Source organism: Halichoerus grypus, chromosome 2, assembly GCF_964656455.1.
Source record: "Halichoerus grypus chromosome 2, mHalGry1.hap1.1, whole genome shotgun sequence".
NCBI classification, from domain to species: domain Eukaryota; kingdom Metazoa; phylum Chordata; class Mammalia; order Carnivora; family Phocidae; genus Halichoerus; species Halichoerus grypus.
This window is the reverse complement of record NC_135713.1, coordinates 187,066,211-187,079,519: the sequence shown is the minus strand read 5'-3', so window position 1 is coordinate 187,079,519 and position 13,309 is coordinate 187,066,211. Positions and strand designations below refer to the sequence as shown.

Genomic DNA, 13,309 nt, shown 5'->3' with positions numbered 1-13,309 from the left:
ATGGTGGCCAGCCTGGGGCCTGGCTGAGGGCTGCCTCTTCAGAGTTCAGTTGGGGTACTAGACACCTGGGGAGGCCAGAAAGAGAGGGACAGGCAGAGACTTGAATCAAATTTCTAAGTAGAGGACACCTTGTCTTCTCGGCTTTGCCAGAGACTCGGCCTGGAAAAATGGACTTTCTCTGTGGCAGGAGAGATGGGTCGGACTTCAGGAAGCGCTAGGAAGCCAGGGTGGACAGCTGCTGACTCTCAGTCCAGCGGTTCTTTTCACCAGGCCCGGCTGGATTGGAGGAAGGGCCTGTGTGGAGGTGGGGGCCGGGGTGTCTTTTGGGAAGAAGAGATGGGGGGGGTAGGGCATTCTGGGGGGTGCTGCTAAGCCTGGCTGGGATCAGTGGTGCAGCCCTCAGACCTGATGAAAGGGCAGTGGGGAGCTGGACTTGAAGGGGTGCCATCTAGCCCCAAGACTCCAAGCTCTCTGGGCTGGGGGGCCCTCAGGAGGGAGCTGAGATCTCCCCTCCCTCTAGATGGGTTGTTTTGTTTGGTGGAGCCTTGAAACTTCATCCGTCATGAGAACGGGAGCAGCACAAAGATGAATGGCCCAAAGATATAGTTGGGTGGTGAGGAAAGACCACGAGAGGCTGATAGACAGACGGATGGACAGACAGGAAGATGGCCTTAGGATGCACGGGGTGCGGCAGGGCCAGCAGGGTCTGGCCCAAGGGGAATGGGAGCTGCCTAAAACAGAGAAAGAAGAGGCAGCTGGAGGGCGTGTCTTTGGTCTGGGAGTCAGGAGATCAGGCCCAACACCTATCCCTGGCGACCCTGGCAACTTCCTCCTTTCTCTGCACCTGGGTTTCCTCTTCTATAAAATGGGGTTTGGACCAGATTGCATCTAGGGCTCCTATAGCCATGATTCTGCCCACCAGACACTTCCAGACAAACCAAGACTAAAATCCGAACTTCTTCCAGGGGCCATCAGATAGCCTCCAGCCATCCCCGCACCTGCTCTCACTCTCCGCAGCCCCATCCCTCAACACATCCAGGCTGTGGGACACTGGTCTTCAAGTCCTGGCATCTCTTCATCCAGGTCTCAGTCAGCTCAAGGGCCACCTCCTCAGAGAGGCCCACCCTGATGGCTCTGCCCAGGTGAACAATAAAACCCAACCCTTTCGTCTGCCTGATAGCACTCATCACCATGTCACATTCTTATTTGCCACATTCTTCATTCATTCATTCATTCATTCATGTGTCTTTTCCAACTAGAATCTTCTTGGGCACAGGGGTTGTGTCCGCCTGTTCACTGTCGCCCCAGCACCCAGCGCAGTGCCTGGCACACAGTAGGGCCTCAATGAATGTATATTGAATGAGTGAGTGAATCAGGAGGTGGTCACGGACCCCGGACCCTCCCTTCAAGAGAAACTCACAGAGAGCCAAGCTCTTCTCTCCTCTCCTCTTCTCCTCTGACTACTTGGTGGTCCCTTCCTGCCAATTCCCTGTGCCTCCCTCCCTCTCCCCAGGGGAGGGTCCTCAGTGGGAACCTCAGTGGGTTTCCCAGCAAGAGGATGCAACTGGGGGCTTTGTAACGAGGATGCAGGATTTCAGCTCAGGGTCTGGAGACTCTCTCAAGCCCCTAGGAAAGTCGGTCCTCCCGTTAAACCTGGGGAAGGCAGGGGGACTTTGCTGGGTGCTTTGCGTATATTATTTTGTTAAAGACTCAAAACAACCTACCAAGTGTTATCCCCATTTTACAGATAAGGAAACTGAGGCTTAGAGAGGTTATGTAATTTGTCCAGTGTCACAGTCAGTAAGTAGTAGATTCAGGGTTCATCCTCGAGAGCCTGTATGATTCCAAACCTGCGCTCTTTTATTGCTGTGGCACGGCCGTGAGCTTTCTAGGCTGTGCCCCGGGGGAAGGGTGTTCTCTGCCTGTGGATCTCAAGTACTAAGAGCTTCTGAAGACCCCCCCTTCCTTTCCTCCTTCCCTTCCCTCCTCCCTTCCCTCCCCCTCCCTCCCTCCCTCCCCCCTTCCTTCCTTCCTTCCTTCCTTCCTTCCTTCCTTCCTCCATCTGTGCTTACTGAGCATTTGCTCGGAGTCAGGTGCCTGGAGCCTACAGATGCCCAGGCAGCAACTACATGTGGGGATCAGGGCTGGGACGGTGCAGGTAGCATTTGGGGTGATGGGGGACAGATGTCGGGGGACGCTTTGGGAAGAGGTGCCATCTCATGGGACTTGAAGGATGAGCAAAAACTCATCAGAGGGGTTCATTTATGGAGCAGAGTGGTCCTGGCTGGGAAAGCCATTTGTGTGAGGCCCTGTGGCCAGAGAGAGCCGGGCTGGGTCCTGGAGAGGGCTTTGGGGAGACAGGAAGCTGGAGGAGAGAGCAGGGATCCGGTCACCGGTCATGAAGGGCCTTCGGCTGGAGGGCTGTGGCGAGCTTGAAGCCTGGGAGGGACGGAATCAAGTTTTCCTGGGTGTGCGGGAGACTAGCTCGAGGGCATTAAGGGTGGAGGCTACAGGAGCTCCAGGACTGTGTGGTGGCTGTGGGGCCCGAAGGGCAAGCTTGGGTGGCGGGTGGGATGAGGGCGCCCTGGGGCTGGGCATGACGCGGCCTCCTGCGGTCAGCCCGGGGCTTCTTGCGCCAGAGCAGGGCAGTGGCCCATGGAGGGGATCTGGGGCAGTACTGCTGGGCCGTCCCCCTGCATGCCAGGGGACACGGGCTCCCAGGACAGGACTCCCGGGTGGCCCCCAGTGAGCCCAGCCCATATGCCGGTCCTTCCCCGGGCTGTCCCTGCACCTTAGGAAATCCCCTCTTGTTGCCCTTGCGGTGGCCTGAGCACACCCTGAAGTCTGGGGAGCCTGGAATTCAGCCCACCCGTGTGCACATATCCTGCCACGGACTAGTTGCGTGACCTTGGGAGATTCCTTGACACCTTCATGCCTCAGTTTCCTAATTTGTACAACAGATCAAACCTAGCACCCATCCCATGGGGTTACTGTGGGGAGTAAATGAGTTAATGGGTTTCAAGCATTTGGAAGAGGGCTAGCCCTAAGCATACTCGAAAAGTTAGCCGTCATTTCTTGTTCTCCCTATTACTGCTGTGACGGCCCACTAGACGGTGGGCGACTTGGGGCCGTGGGTGAGTGAACGGATGGATACATGCCCCGGGTGTGCTCTGGGCGCTTCTGGCCGGTGCTCACAGGCAGCTACACTCACATACGGAGGCGTGAGATGGGGGCTGAGCCGGTGAAGCTCTCCGGTGCAGGACAGAAGGTAGAGCGGAGTGTGGCCGAGGGTTGGACAGGCCGGCGGCAATGTGTGAGCATGCAGGGAGGAGGGCCGGGACCTTGGCGCAAGTGTGTGCGTGCACAGGCACGTGGGCCCCGACACACACATGCGAGTCACCAGCTGTGTTGGCTCCTTCCGCAGGCTGAGGGGGTGATGTCCTGTCCTAGCCCACTGGGAGGGGGTGGGGTGGCAGGGAGACAGATGTGGGGGTGGGGTTGAGAGGGTCAGACTGGGGCTAGGTCAGGGTAGGGCAGATTCCTGGGCCGCTTCCTTCTCCATCCCCTTCGCTGCCTGCCTCCATGGACTCTTTGCCTCTGACCTGGGCCCTGAGCTCTCTGATTATAAAGCCTTCTCATTTGAATTTTGCACTTGATGCTCACGGCAGCCTGTGCTGTAGGCATGACTGTCATCCCCGCGTTAGTGATGAGGAAATGGAGGCTCAGAGAGGTCAACGGATGGGTCCAAGGTCACACAGCCTGTGGGTACAGGTGTCCCTTCCGTGACCTCACAGCTGGTTGGGCCCCCCTTTCCAGCCCTCTTCTCAGGCCTTGGACCCCCACTTTGCAAGTACCCTCCTGTCTCAGTTGCAGGATTGTGATGTCTGCAGATCTCCAGCGTCCCCTTCCAGACCGGTTCAGCTCCTCCATTCGCTCCGCACACGTTCCTTTCCTGTTCTGGCTCTAGCCCAGGCCCGAGGGCTGCTTGCAGGATGACCTGGGGAGCTGGGCAAAGCAGCCCAGCACAAACAGTTCTATCTCCAGAGGCAGCTGTGGGCCCCACCCGAGAGGGGCAAGACAGCCCTGGCTTGGGGTCGGAGCCATGGGCAGACTGCCTTCCCAGTTCTGGGCGCAGGCCCATCACAGCCACTGGGCAACTTGGGGAAGGGGCCTGGGGACCGCCCCTCTCCCCACCTTCTCCAGAGCATCTGGTTGCGATTAGGGGCAGAGAAGTGAGAGGGGGGCCGGCAAGGGTCCAGCAAGCACCAACAGCCAAGAATGACTTAATTGGATAAAATGTCTAATGACAAACCAGGGCCCCACAGCAGAGTCCTGGCCCCAGCCTCAGGCCTGGTGCTGGCCAAGCCTTGTCTCAACCTCTGTCCTTGCTGGCTCCCAAGAGTTACCTCCAGTATCGTGTCCTCAGTTGAACAGTGATTGAGCACCTACTGTTTGCTAGACACTGAGGATACACATTTGCAGAAGATGGAGATTGTCCTGGGGGAACTTGTCTACCAGGGAGACAGGCACGTAGTTACACCATCGGGTGCTCTAGGAAAGAGGGTTATATCCAGGAACTCTGGGGAGGGGTGGGGCAGGCAGAGGTGGAGAAGGGCGTCTGACGCCGGGTGGGCCTGGAATTGATGAATATCACAGGAAATACCAGCTCCACCTCTCCGGTGATCTGCGTGCCATATACACGTTCATAGTAGGGGTGATAATTGCAGTAACAATATAAGACACATCTTTGGGGGCACAAATCTTTCCGAAAAGGAAAAGCATGGTTTCTGTGACATGTAGAATACATTTAATGACCTAGAGGAGACAGAAGAGAACACCGAGTCTAGGAATGGCTGCTAAATGGCCGGTGTGCGGCGTCTTTCCAATCCTGTGTCCCCGGCAGACATTGTTAATTGATCATGACAATCTTTCCTGCTGCACACAGATGGAGCTTCCGAGTTTGTCTCAGTTAGAGTGCTCCTGGCTGTCACTAATCGATTGGAGATGACTTTTGAAATGAAACCTATTTGCCATCCTTGATGGTGGCGAAGCTCCATGTTTTAGGGAGAAAGGGACCTGCCCAAGGGGTTTGCAAGTAGTCATAGGACTAAACAGTGGTCCCCATCACGGAGACATCTTCGATCGTCACCATCTGGGAGGAGATGCCACTGGCATCTAGTGGGCAGAGGCCGGGATGCTGCTGGACTTGCTACAACGCTCAGGACAGCCCCCATAGCAAAGAATTCTCCAGTCCAGAATGTTGATAGTGCTAATGTCAAGAAGCCCTGAACTACAAGAACTCTACTCTAGCTTCTAGAACCCAGAGTCACCTGGAAGGTGAGATTTTGTGCCATTTCTGACGGAGAAATAAGGAATGGGTTTGGAGTGTTCCAGAGCAATGGTTCTCACTCTTGTCTATAGAGTTCCCTTCAGGGCTTCTCAAAAGCTCCCCTGGGGATCATTTAAGACTCCTAATGCCCAAGCCACACCACAGAACAATTATATCAGAATCTCGGGGGTGGGACCCAGACATGAGGAATTTTTAAAGCTCCGCCAATGATTCCAGCATGCAGCAGAGGTTGAGAATAATTACCCCTTTGGAGGTTTGGAACTTGTCTCCATCCTTAACCCAAGGTGTGACATTCTTTAACCACTGTGAGCCCCTGATTCCTGTCTGCAAAAGGGAGAGCATCGTATCTACTGTGGAGGGCCTGGGTGAGGGACTAAAGGTGTTCTGCGTGCGGAGTGTGTGGTGTGGGGCTGGCACGGGGCTCTCATGCACATGGGGTGTCCCCACAGTCAGGGATGGCGTGGGGTTGGGGCTTTTGCACAGTACGTGGGCTAGTCCCCTCCTTGGACCTTCACTCTGACTGCTGGGACTCAGCTTTCTGTCTCCTTCTCCCAGATCAGGATGCAGGCCGAGGCTCTGCATGGGCTGCCAAGGGCACCTCACAGGGCTGGAGTCGGAGAGCCCGAGAGAGCCCTGGGCAGGTGTCGGAGTCGGACAAGACCCAGCTGAGCCAAGACCCGGGCGGGGGCATGCTGGCCATTGACAGACTGCCGGATAACAGGACCATGGTGGTGGTGAGTGCTGGAGGAACGGGGAAGGGGAAGGAAGTGGTGCTGGGAGGCTCCCCAGGTGCCCTATGTGTACTTGTCAGATGCACAAATCACATATCCTTTGGGATTGGCCTTGGATGTCAGCATGGCGAGAGGGATCCCAGGGGAGGAGATGAAAGCAGGGCCCAGCCCGGGACATGAAATCTTCACATCTCAGAGCTTCATAGATTGCCCCCCTCCTTGTGCACCCAGAGAGGTGAAGTGACTCGCCCAAGGATGCACAGCATGTGCACAGGGTTCTTGACACTGGACTCTTCCACTGCCTGAGGCCTCCACTAAAAGGTGAATGAAGGTGGCATTATTAGTCACATCCAGCTGCCAGCCGAGGCCCCTCTCTCTTCCCATTTCCGCACCATTTACAGACCGGCGTAGCCCCAAAGGGTTAAAGGCTGCAGAGGCTCAGGCTGCTTAGCCTGGGGGCAGGGCACAGAGAAGGCAATTAGGGTGAAGCTCAGGGGTGAGATCTCCTCTGCCTGGGGGCAGTTGCGGGAGGGGGGATTGGTGGTGGTGGTGAAGGGAGGCCTGGAGGGTCGAGGCCCAGAGGACGCGCTGTCCTTGCAATGTCTGGCCCTGCCCCCCAGCCGGCTTTCTTTCCAGGAGGCTGGCAGGGACTGCGTGTCTGTGGGTGAATCCATCACCATGTGTGCGTGTGTTTGCACGGGTGCCTGAGGGTTTTTGTGTATTACGTACGCTTGCCCGTGTGTCTGCCACCGTGGGCTGTCTGTGCGTGTGTGTGATGAATGTGTGTGACCGTACGAGTGTGAGCGTGCCCCTGGCCGTGTGTCTAGGCTATATAGCCTATAGCTGAGATTGAATTCCGAGGACGCAGAAAAACTATGAAACAAGAGGAAGCAACAACAGGATGTGCTTCTTGGCGTACATTTCTTTATTTTATGTTCAAGAGCGATCTTTTTACAACAAAGAAGTGCATGCAGGTAGTCAAAAAGGTCAAATGGTGCTAAGATCGGAGAACAAAGCACAGCAGACCGCCCCGCCCCTCCGCACCTGCCCGCCCCTCCGCACCTCCCCGCCCCGCCCCTCCGCACCTGCCCGCCCCTCTGCACCTCCCCGCCCCGCCCCTCCGCTCCTGCCCGCCCCTGGCACCTCCCCGCCCCGCCCCTCCGCACCTGCCCGCCCCTGGCACCTCCCCGCCCCGCCCCTCCGCACCTGCCCGCCCCTGGCACCTCTCCGCCCCGCCCCTCCGCACCTGCCCGCCCCTTGCTCCCGAGGTACTACTGGGGGCCGCTTCTCCTGGCTGTTACCACCATATTTCTAAGTAATTTGCTTATGCTGCTGACTCTTGATTAATTCATTCAGACATTATCTGTTGACTACCTGTTGTGTAGATGAAGATCTGTCTTTTATAGACTCCCTCGAGTGTCATCCTACTCTCAATATTTTTGTTAAATCCATATGCTCTGCTTTATAACATGATAATCATGTAAATATTGCTCGCCACTAACCCAAGCAGGGTAATATCCTTGTTTACTTTCTTGTGTAATTTTTGGTTTTCCTGGATCCTTTCCCTAACCCCCGTTTGCTTAGCTTTCTGTACTTACCATGGTTATGTATTCTTATATGTCCACTGGCCTCAAATAGAATTTTTGGTGTCGTCCAACCTGTCTGATTTTATCCCGCCCCCCCCCCCAACCTCTCTCCTCTCTCTCCTGTTGTCCTGCTCCAACCTGGGCTGGCTGCTGCCCCACCCGCCTGCGCCACCTTCATCGTGCGACCTCCCTCTCCTGGCGTTCGAACCCCCCCTTGTCTGTCTCCTGTGTTGGGCACCCTATTCTGTGGACCCTGTGTCTTCTCTTTTCTGCTTCTCCCCCTTGTTCGTTTAGCTTCCTGAAAAAGGTTACACAGGAGGGAAAGTTCTTTAGAGAGCTCGCATGCCTGAAAATGCCTTTATTCTATCCTCACACTTGATTGATGGTCTGGCTGAATATAGAATTCTAGATTAAAAATAAATTTCCTTCAGCAGTTTGCAGGCATTATCTTCTGGCTTCCAAAGTCACTGTTGAGAGGTTTGATGTCCTTCTTACTCTTGTTCTTTGTTTATTACGGCTTTCCCCCCACATCTGGAAGCATTTGGGGTGTAACCCCAGTATTCTGGAAGCGCAGTCATGTGCCCTGCCTCTGGCTTTTTTCCCCCTCCCACCACGCTGGATATGTGATGCACTATTGCAACCTAGGACTTACATTCACCAGTCTGGAAAGTCCTCTTGTTTTATTTCTTTGACAATCTTCTCTCTGCCTATTCTTTTTTTTTCTACAATTCCCCTTGATTAGATGTCCATCTTAGGGATTGATCCTTGAATTTCCTTCTCTCTTTTGTTGTCCATGCCTTTCGCCTTTGTTTGTTTGCATAGTTTGCTTGGTGGTGGTGGTGGTCCATTTTCTGGAAGATTTTCTCAACCTTATTTTCTTAATGTTACTGATCTTTTTCCTACTATCATATTTTTAATTTCCAAGAACTCTGTATTGTTTTCTGATTTTTTCTTTTCTTAGGAAAAAAAAAGCATTCTGTTCTTGTGTCATGGATGTAATATCTTTTCTGTCTTAGGATATTTTAAAAATTAAAAATTTTTTTCCTGCTCTGCCCTCCCTCCCTTCCTCCCTTCCTTCCTTCCTCCCTTCTCTCCTTCCTTCCTGTCTTTCTGTCTTTCTTTCCAGTGGGGGAGTTTAATGCAGGGACAGCTTACCCAGGAGTGGGCAGGGTGAAGGAAAGCAGCAGAGGATGGTAAAGTGCTTTGGGAACAGCAAGAGTAGGAGCAGCTAAGACCTCTCTACACTGGAGCCGGCAGGGAGGGTGGTGACCCAAACCAGCAAGAGGGACTACATCTAAGAACCGTTGCAGTGGGGACTGAAGAGGAACCAGAGCCAACCAGCAGCCTGGTAGGGAGGGAGCTGGGAGACTCATAAATGCTCTGAACTCTCTCTCCTTCTGCATCGTTTCCATGACTTATTTTTCCTTTTACCTCGGGCTCTGACGTGGCTTGGCACTAGTACCAATCCTGTTTATTTACAGTTTGATATTTTGTTCATCGTGGATTTTTTTGCACTCATTTCTATTTTAAAATATTGCATGAGGATATTCTCTATCTTGATGGCTGGGTTTGTTGGTGCCATCTTAAAATTGTACCTGAGGTCAGGGCCCCACTGTTTTACCTAATCCCTCTTTGAGATGGAACCTGGTAGAACCTCAGAGAACAAAGCCCCAAGTCATTTCCCATTCTGCCCTGTCTTCTCCATCCTGGAGAACCAAGGAGCCATGGTGGGATGATGGAGTGGAAGACCAGGGAGGGGGGAGAGGTACCCTGAGTAAGGGGGCCCCTGGACACCCTTCCCTACCCCCCAGCTTTGTTGGGCCATCAGTTAAAGAACTGGTCCTCGGGGCACCTGGGTGGCTCAGTTGGTTAAGTGTCTGCCTTCGGCTCAGGTCATGATCTCAGGGTCCTGGGATCGAGCCCCGCATCGGGCTCTCCACTTAGCGGCGAGTCTGCTTCTCCCTTCCCTCTGTGATCTGTCTCGCTTTCGCTCTCTCTCAAATAAATAAAATCTCTTTTAAAAAAATAAAAGTTCCCATGTGATTCTGATGGTCATCTAGGTGTGGGAACTTCTGATCTGTAATATGTCAAACCAATTTTAAAATCAGTTACTAGAATGACCAGCAGAACATGAAGCTTTCTCAGGTACCACGTGGTTATACTTGACAATACTACTCCCACCGTCCTGGGAGCGTCGTGGCCCCCTGGGCAGCCACACATGGAGAGTCCACGTGAAGGAGCAAGGTCCCCCTGGCAGGAGACCCCTCTGACCGCCCCAGAGGCTGTGCCCAGCTCTGCCTGAGCGACAGGAGGATCAGACTTCTACCTCAGCTGGAAGAGAGTTCAGATGTCAGACTGGGATCCAGAAGACGGCCTTGGCAGGCTGAATGATAGTCGGCCTCACGCTGGATGAAACTACCAGGATAAATATAAATCCTGGCCCTTGAGTTTAAAATAAGGTGGGAGAGATGGGGCTTAGTGGTAGTCCATGAGGAAAAGATGTGGGGCTCCTCACGGCTTGTAGGCTGGAGATGAGTCAGGAGTGTGAAGTGGCCGCCAAGGACGGAGGTGGGAAAGCAGACTGGAAACCAATGGAAACCCACAGAAACCCGGGAACCAGGGCTAGGGCTCTAGAGATCGTGCGGGGCACTTCTTGGCCTGACCATACGCTGAGGGGCCTGTGCTCCCTTTTAGGTGGTTATCTAGAAACCAGAGGAGTCCGGAATGGCCGATGGAGCTTGCGGGTATTTAGCTTGGTATAGAGAAGGCTCTAGAGAGATGGCTGTTTTCTCAGGGGGCTGTGACTGCTACAGAGGGAATAGACTGTTTTGCTCCACAGAACTTATCACTTCCTGCACCGAATTATCTATGTATTTGTTTATATTGCCTGTCCTCCCCACGGAACGGAAGCCCCATGAGGCCGAGACTTTTCGGACTCTGCCACCGGTGCCTGGCACACGGGAGGAGCTCCTCCTTTGAAGGAACAGAGGAAGCAGGGATGTCTCCCTCCCCAGAAACCTCGGAAGACGGGGTTGTAGAGGAGAAGAGGTTGTGCTGGGGTCCGTCCTTGGACTCAGTGCCTGCAAGGACCCCAACTCTACTCTACTCTTGGGTTCCCGCACACATATGAGAAGAGCGGAGCTTACACACGCCAGAACACGTGGGCGCACGCCTGCGACCCAAGTGCCTCATGCCCGGGGCCTCAGGGGGCCCCCCCACTCCATTCCCACCTGGAACCCACTAGGCCTTACACTGATCACTGTTTGATGGGGGACACTGATGATCACCCCTTCGGCACAGCAGGGCCTCAAGCCCCACCCCCACCCCCAGGCTGTGTGCCCACTCTGCCCTGGACAGTGGGCAGCCTCGGCCACTCGGGAGCCCAGAAAAGGGCCCTGGAGACACCTGCTTCTCCTGAGTCTCTGCTCAGCTTCTCTGAGAGCTGGGCTCTATTTGACTGGACGAAACCCGATCTAGACCAACACTTGGTGGCAAAGGGCTAGGCAAGAGGGGAGTGGCTGGAAAAGGATATTTCAGTGGATTTGGTTTGGTTTGTTTCAGAAGGTTTTCTTGAGTCTCACCAGGAAAACGTTTCTGCTACTTATCTATCACAGCCTGCTTCATGCCTCTGCTCTGGGGCCATTTCAAGGGGCCGAGGGCCTGGCAGGTGGGCTTCCATTTCCTTTGCTGCCCCACATACCCACCCCGGATGCCTCTCATCTTCTTTCATAGGTCCCCGGGACACCCTCTGGGCCATGGAATTCCCTTCTGGCTCAGGCCCTCTGCCCAGCCCCCATCCCAGACTTTCCCTGCCCAGTCTCTCTGACTCTCTTCCTGTCTTGCCCCCTCTGGCCCAAAACTTTCTTCCCAGTCCCTTCTCCCCAGATCCCTGCCCAGACTCCCTACCCAGCCCTTCTGCCCGGCCCCTCTGCCCAGCCTCCCTAACCAGAGTCCTCTGCTCAGCTCCTTCTGCCCAGCACCCTGGGCTGGCCACCTCGCCACAATGCTCTGTCCAACTCAGACGTTCTTGCTCAGAGGCAGCTCTGAGGCCCCAGGCCAGAGCCCTCTCCTTAGATTTTATTCTCACACCCACTCTACCACCATGCCCCAGTGGAAATAGGACTCTAGGGGTGCCTGGGTGGCTCAGTCGTTAAAGCGTCTGCCTTCGGCTCAGGTCATGATCCCAGGGTCCTGGGATCGAGCCCCACATCGGGCTCCCTGCTCGGCGGGAGGCTTCCTTCCCCCTCTCCCACTCCCCCTGCTTGTGTTCCCTCTCTTGCTGTGTCTCTCTCTGTCAAATAAATAAATCTTTAAAAAAAAAAAAAAGAAATAGGACTCTTGTCTGGAACAGGCTTTCCAGAGATTTTCCACCAAGACCAATTCTTTTTTTTTTTTTTTTTTTTAATTTATTTGACAGAGACACATCGAGAGAGGGAACACAAGCAGGGGGAATGGGAGAGGGAGAAGCAGGCTTCCTGCCGAGCAGGGAGCCCGATGTGGGGCTCGATCCCAGGACTCTGGGATCATGACCTGAGCCGAGGGCAGCCGCTTAATGAATGAGCCACCCAAGCGCCCCCCACCAAGACCAATTCTGAGGCCCTGGAACACTGGCAACTTTTTTGGAGGGGGTGGATTGGGGGTTGGAGGGAGCTATAGTGAGAAGTCAGAGACCCTGGGTTGTGGCTCAGTTTATTCTGAGAGGCTGAAAAGGGGAAGGAAGCCTTGGACAAAGTTCTTCTTCCATCCTGGGGACTTCCAATCCTAGCCCAAGGTTTTCTTGTTCTGTGTTTCAGATCTAGCCCAGAGTTTGGGAGGAACCAAGCTTGAGAACGTTCAGATTTGGAGGTTCCCCTGTAATAGAATAGTTCTCTCCATGGTAGGAAAGACTCCCTCCCCCCACCCCAGTCTTCCCTAGGGCTCCACTTCCCTAAGTTCCTCTCCTCTCTGGCCAAGCAAAACTTCCCCACTCTTTCCCCACCATGGGGGGCCTAGGAATGCTGAGGGACCCCACATCCAGGCAGGCACCATGTGGTCCAAGATGGTGGACAGCAAGAAGGATGAATGAGTGCAAATACTTGCCTGGTTTCCACAACCGCCCAAAGGACGCAGTTCCCGAAAGGAGACCTCTAGAAGGCCTCCTCCCCAGATGGGAGGGCCTGGGGGAGATGGCATGGACAGACAGACTCTTAACCCAGGCACCTGGCGAGCAAGCGGTGCTCATGGAGGGACCGCACCGTGCCAGTGGGCTCAGGGGAAGGGATGAGGTGAGGAGGCTGAACCTGGGAGAATTCTGGGAGTAGTGTGTGAGGTGGGTGGAGGGAGGGGAAGCTCACGAAGAGAGAAGATAAGGGGTTTTGTAAGAAGAAGGGGTGTTTGGGAAGGTGGGACATGGAGCCCAGGTGTCTAGTCTCCAGCGGTGTGGAAACAATCTAGCAGTCCTGGCTCCCAGTCTTGACCCTGGCATGTACCAGCTGCCTGCCCCTGGGCTGGATGCTTAACCCCTCAATTAATGAATCCCTGCAAGCCTCCATAGCTTCAAATTTCCCAAATGGGGTGGTAAATACTGATCTCACAGGGTTGACGTTCAAGAGCAAAATGCAAGTTTTCTGATCCTATCATCTCCTCACCCACCCCTTCCAGGC

At 54.5% G+C, this 13,309-nt stretch overlaps 1 protein-coding gene across 2 annotated transcripts in view; it reads left to right on the top strand.

The window, feature by feature from the left end:
- PLXDC1 (plexin domain containing 1) overlaps window positions 1–13,309 on the top strand; it is a 55,173-nt gene that overhangs the window by 1,840 nt on the left and 40,024 nt on the right. For both annotated transcript variants that reach the window (XM_036111989.2, XM_036111988.2), the window contains exon 2: window positions 5,906–6,084. In XM_036111989.2, the coding sequence (XP_035967882.1) occupies window positions 5,906–6,084 (179 nt within the window). The remainder of the gene's footprint in view (window positions 1–5,905; window positions 6,085–13,309) is intronic.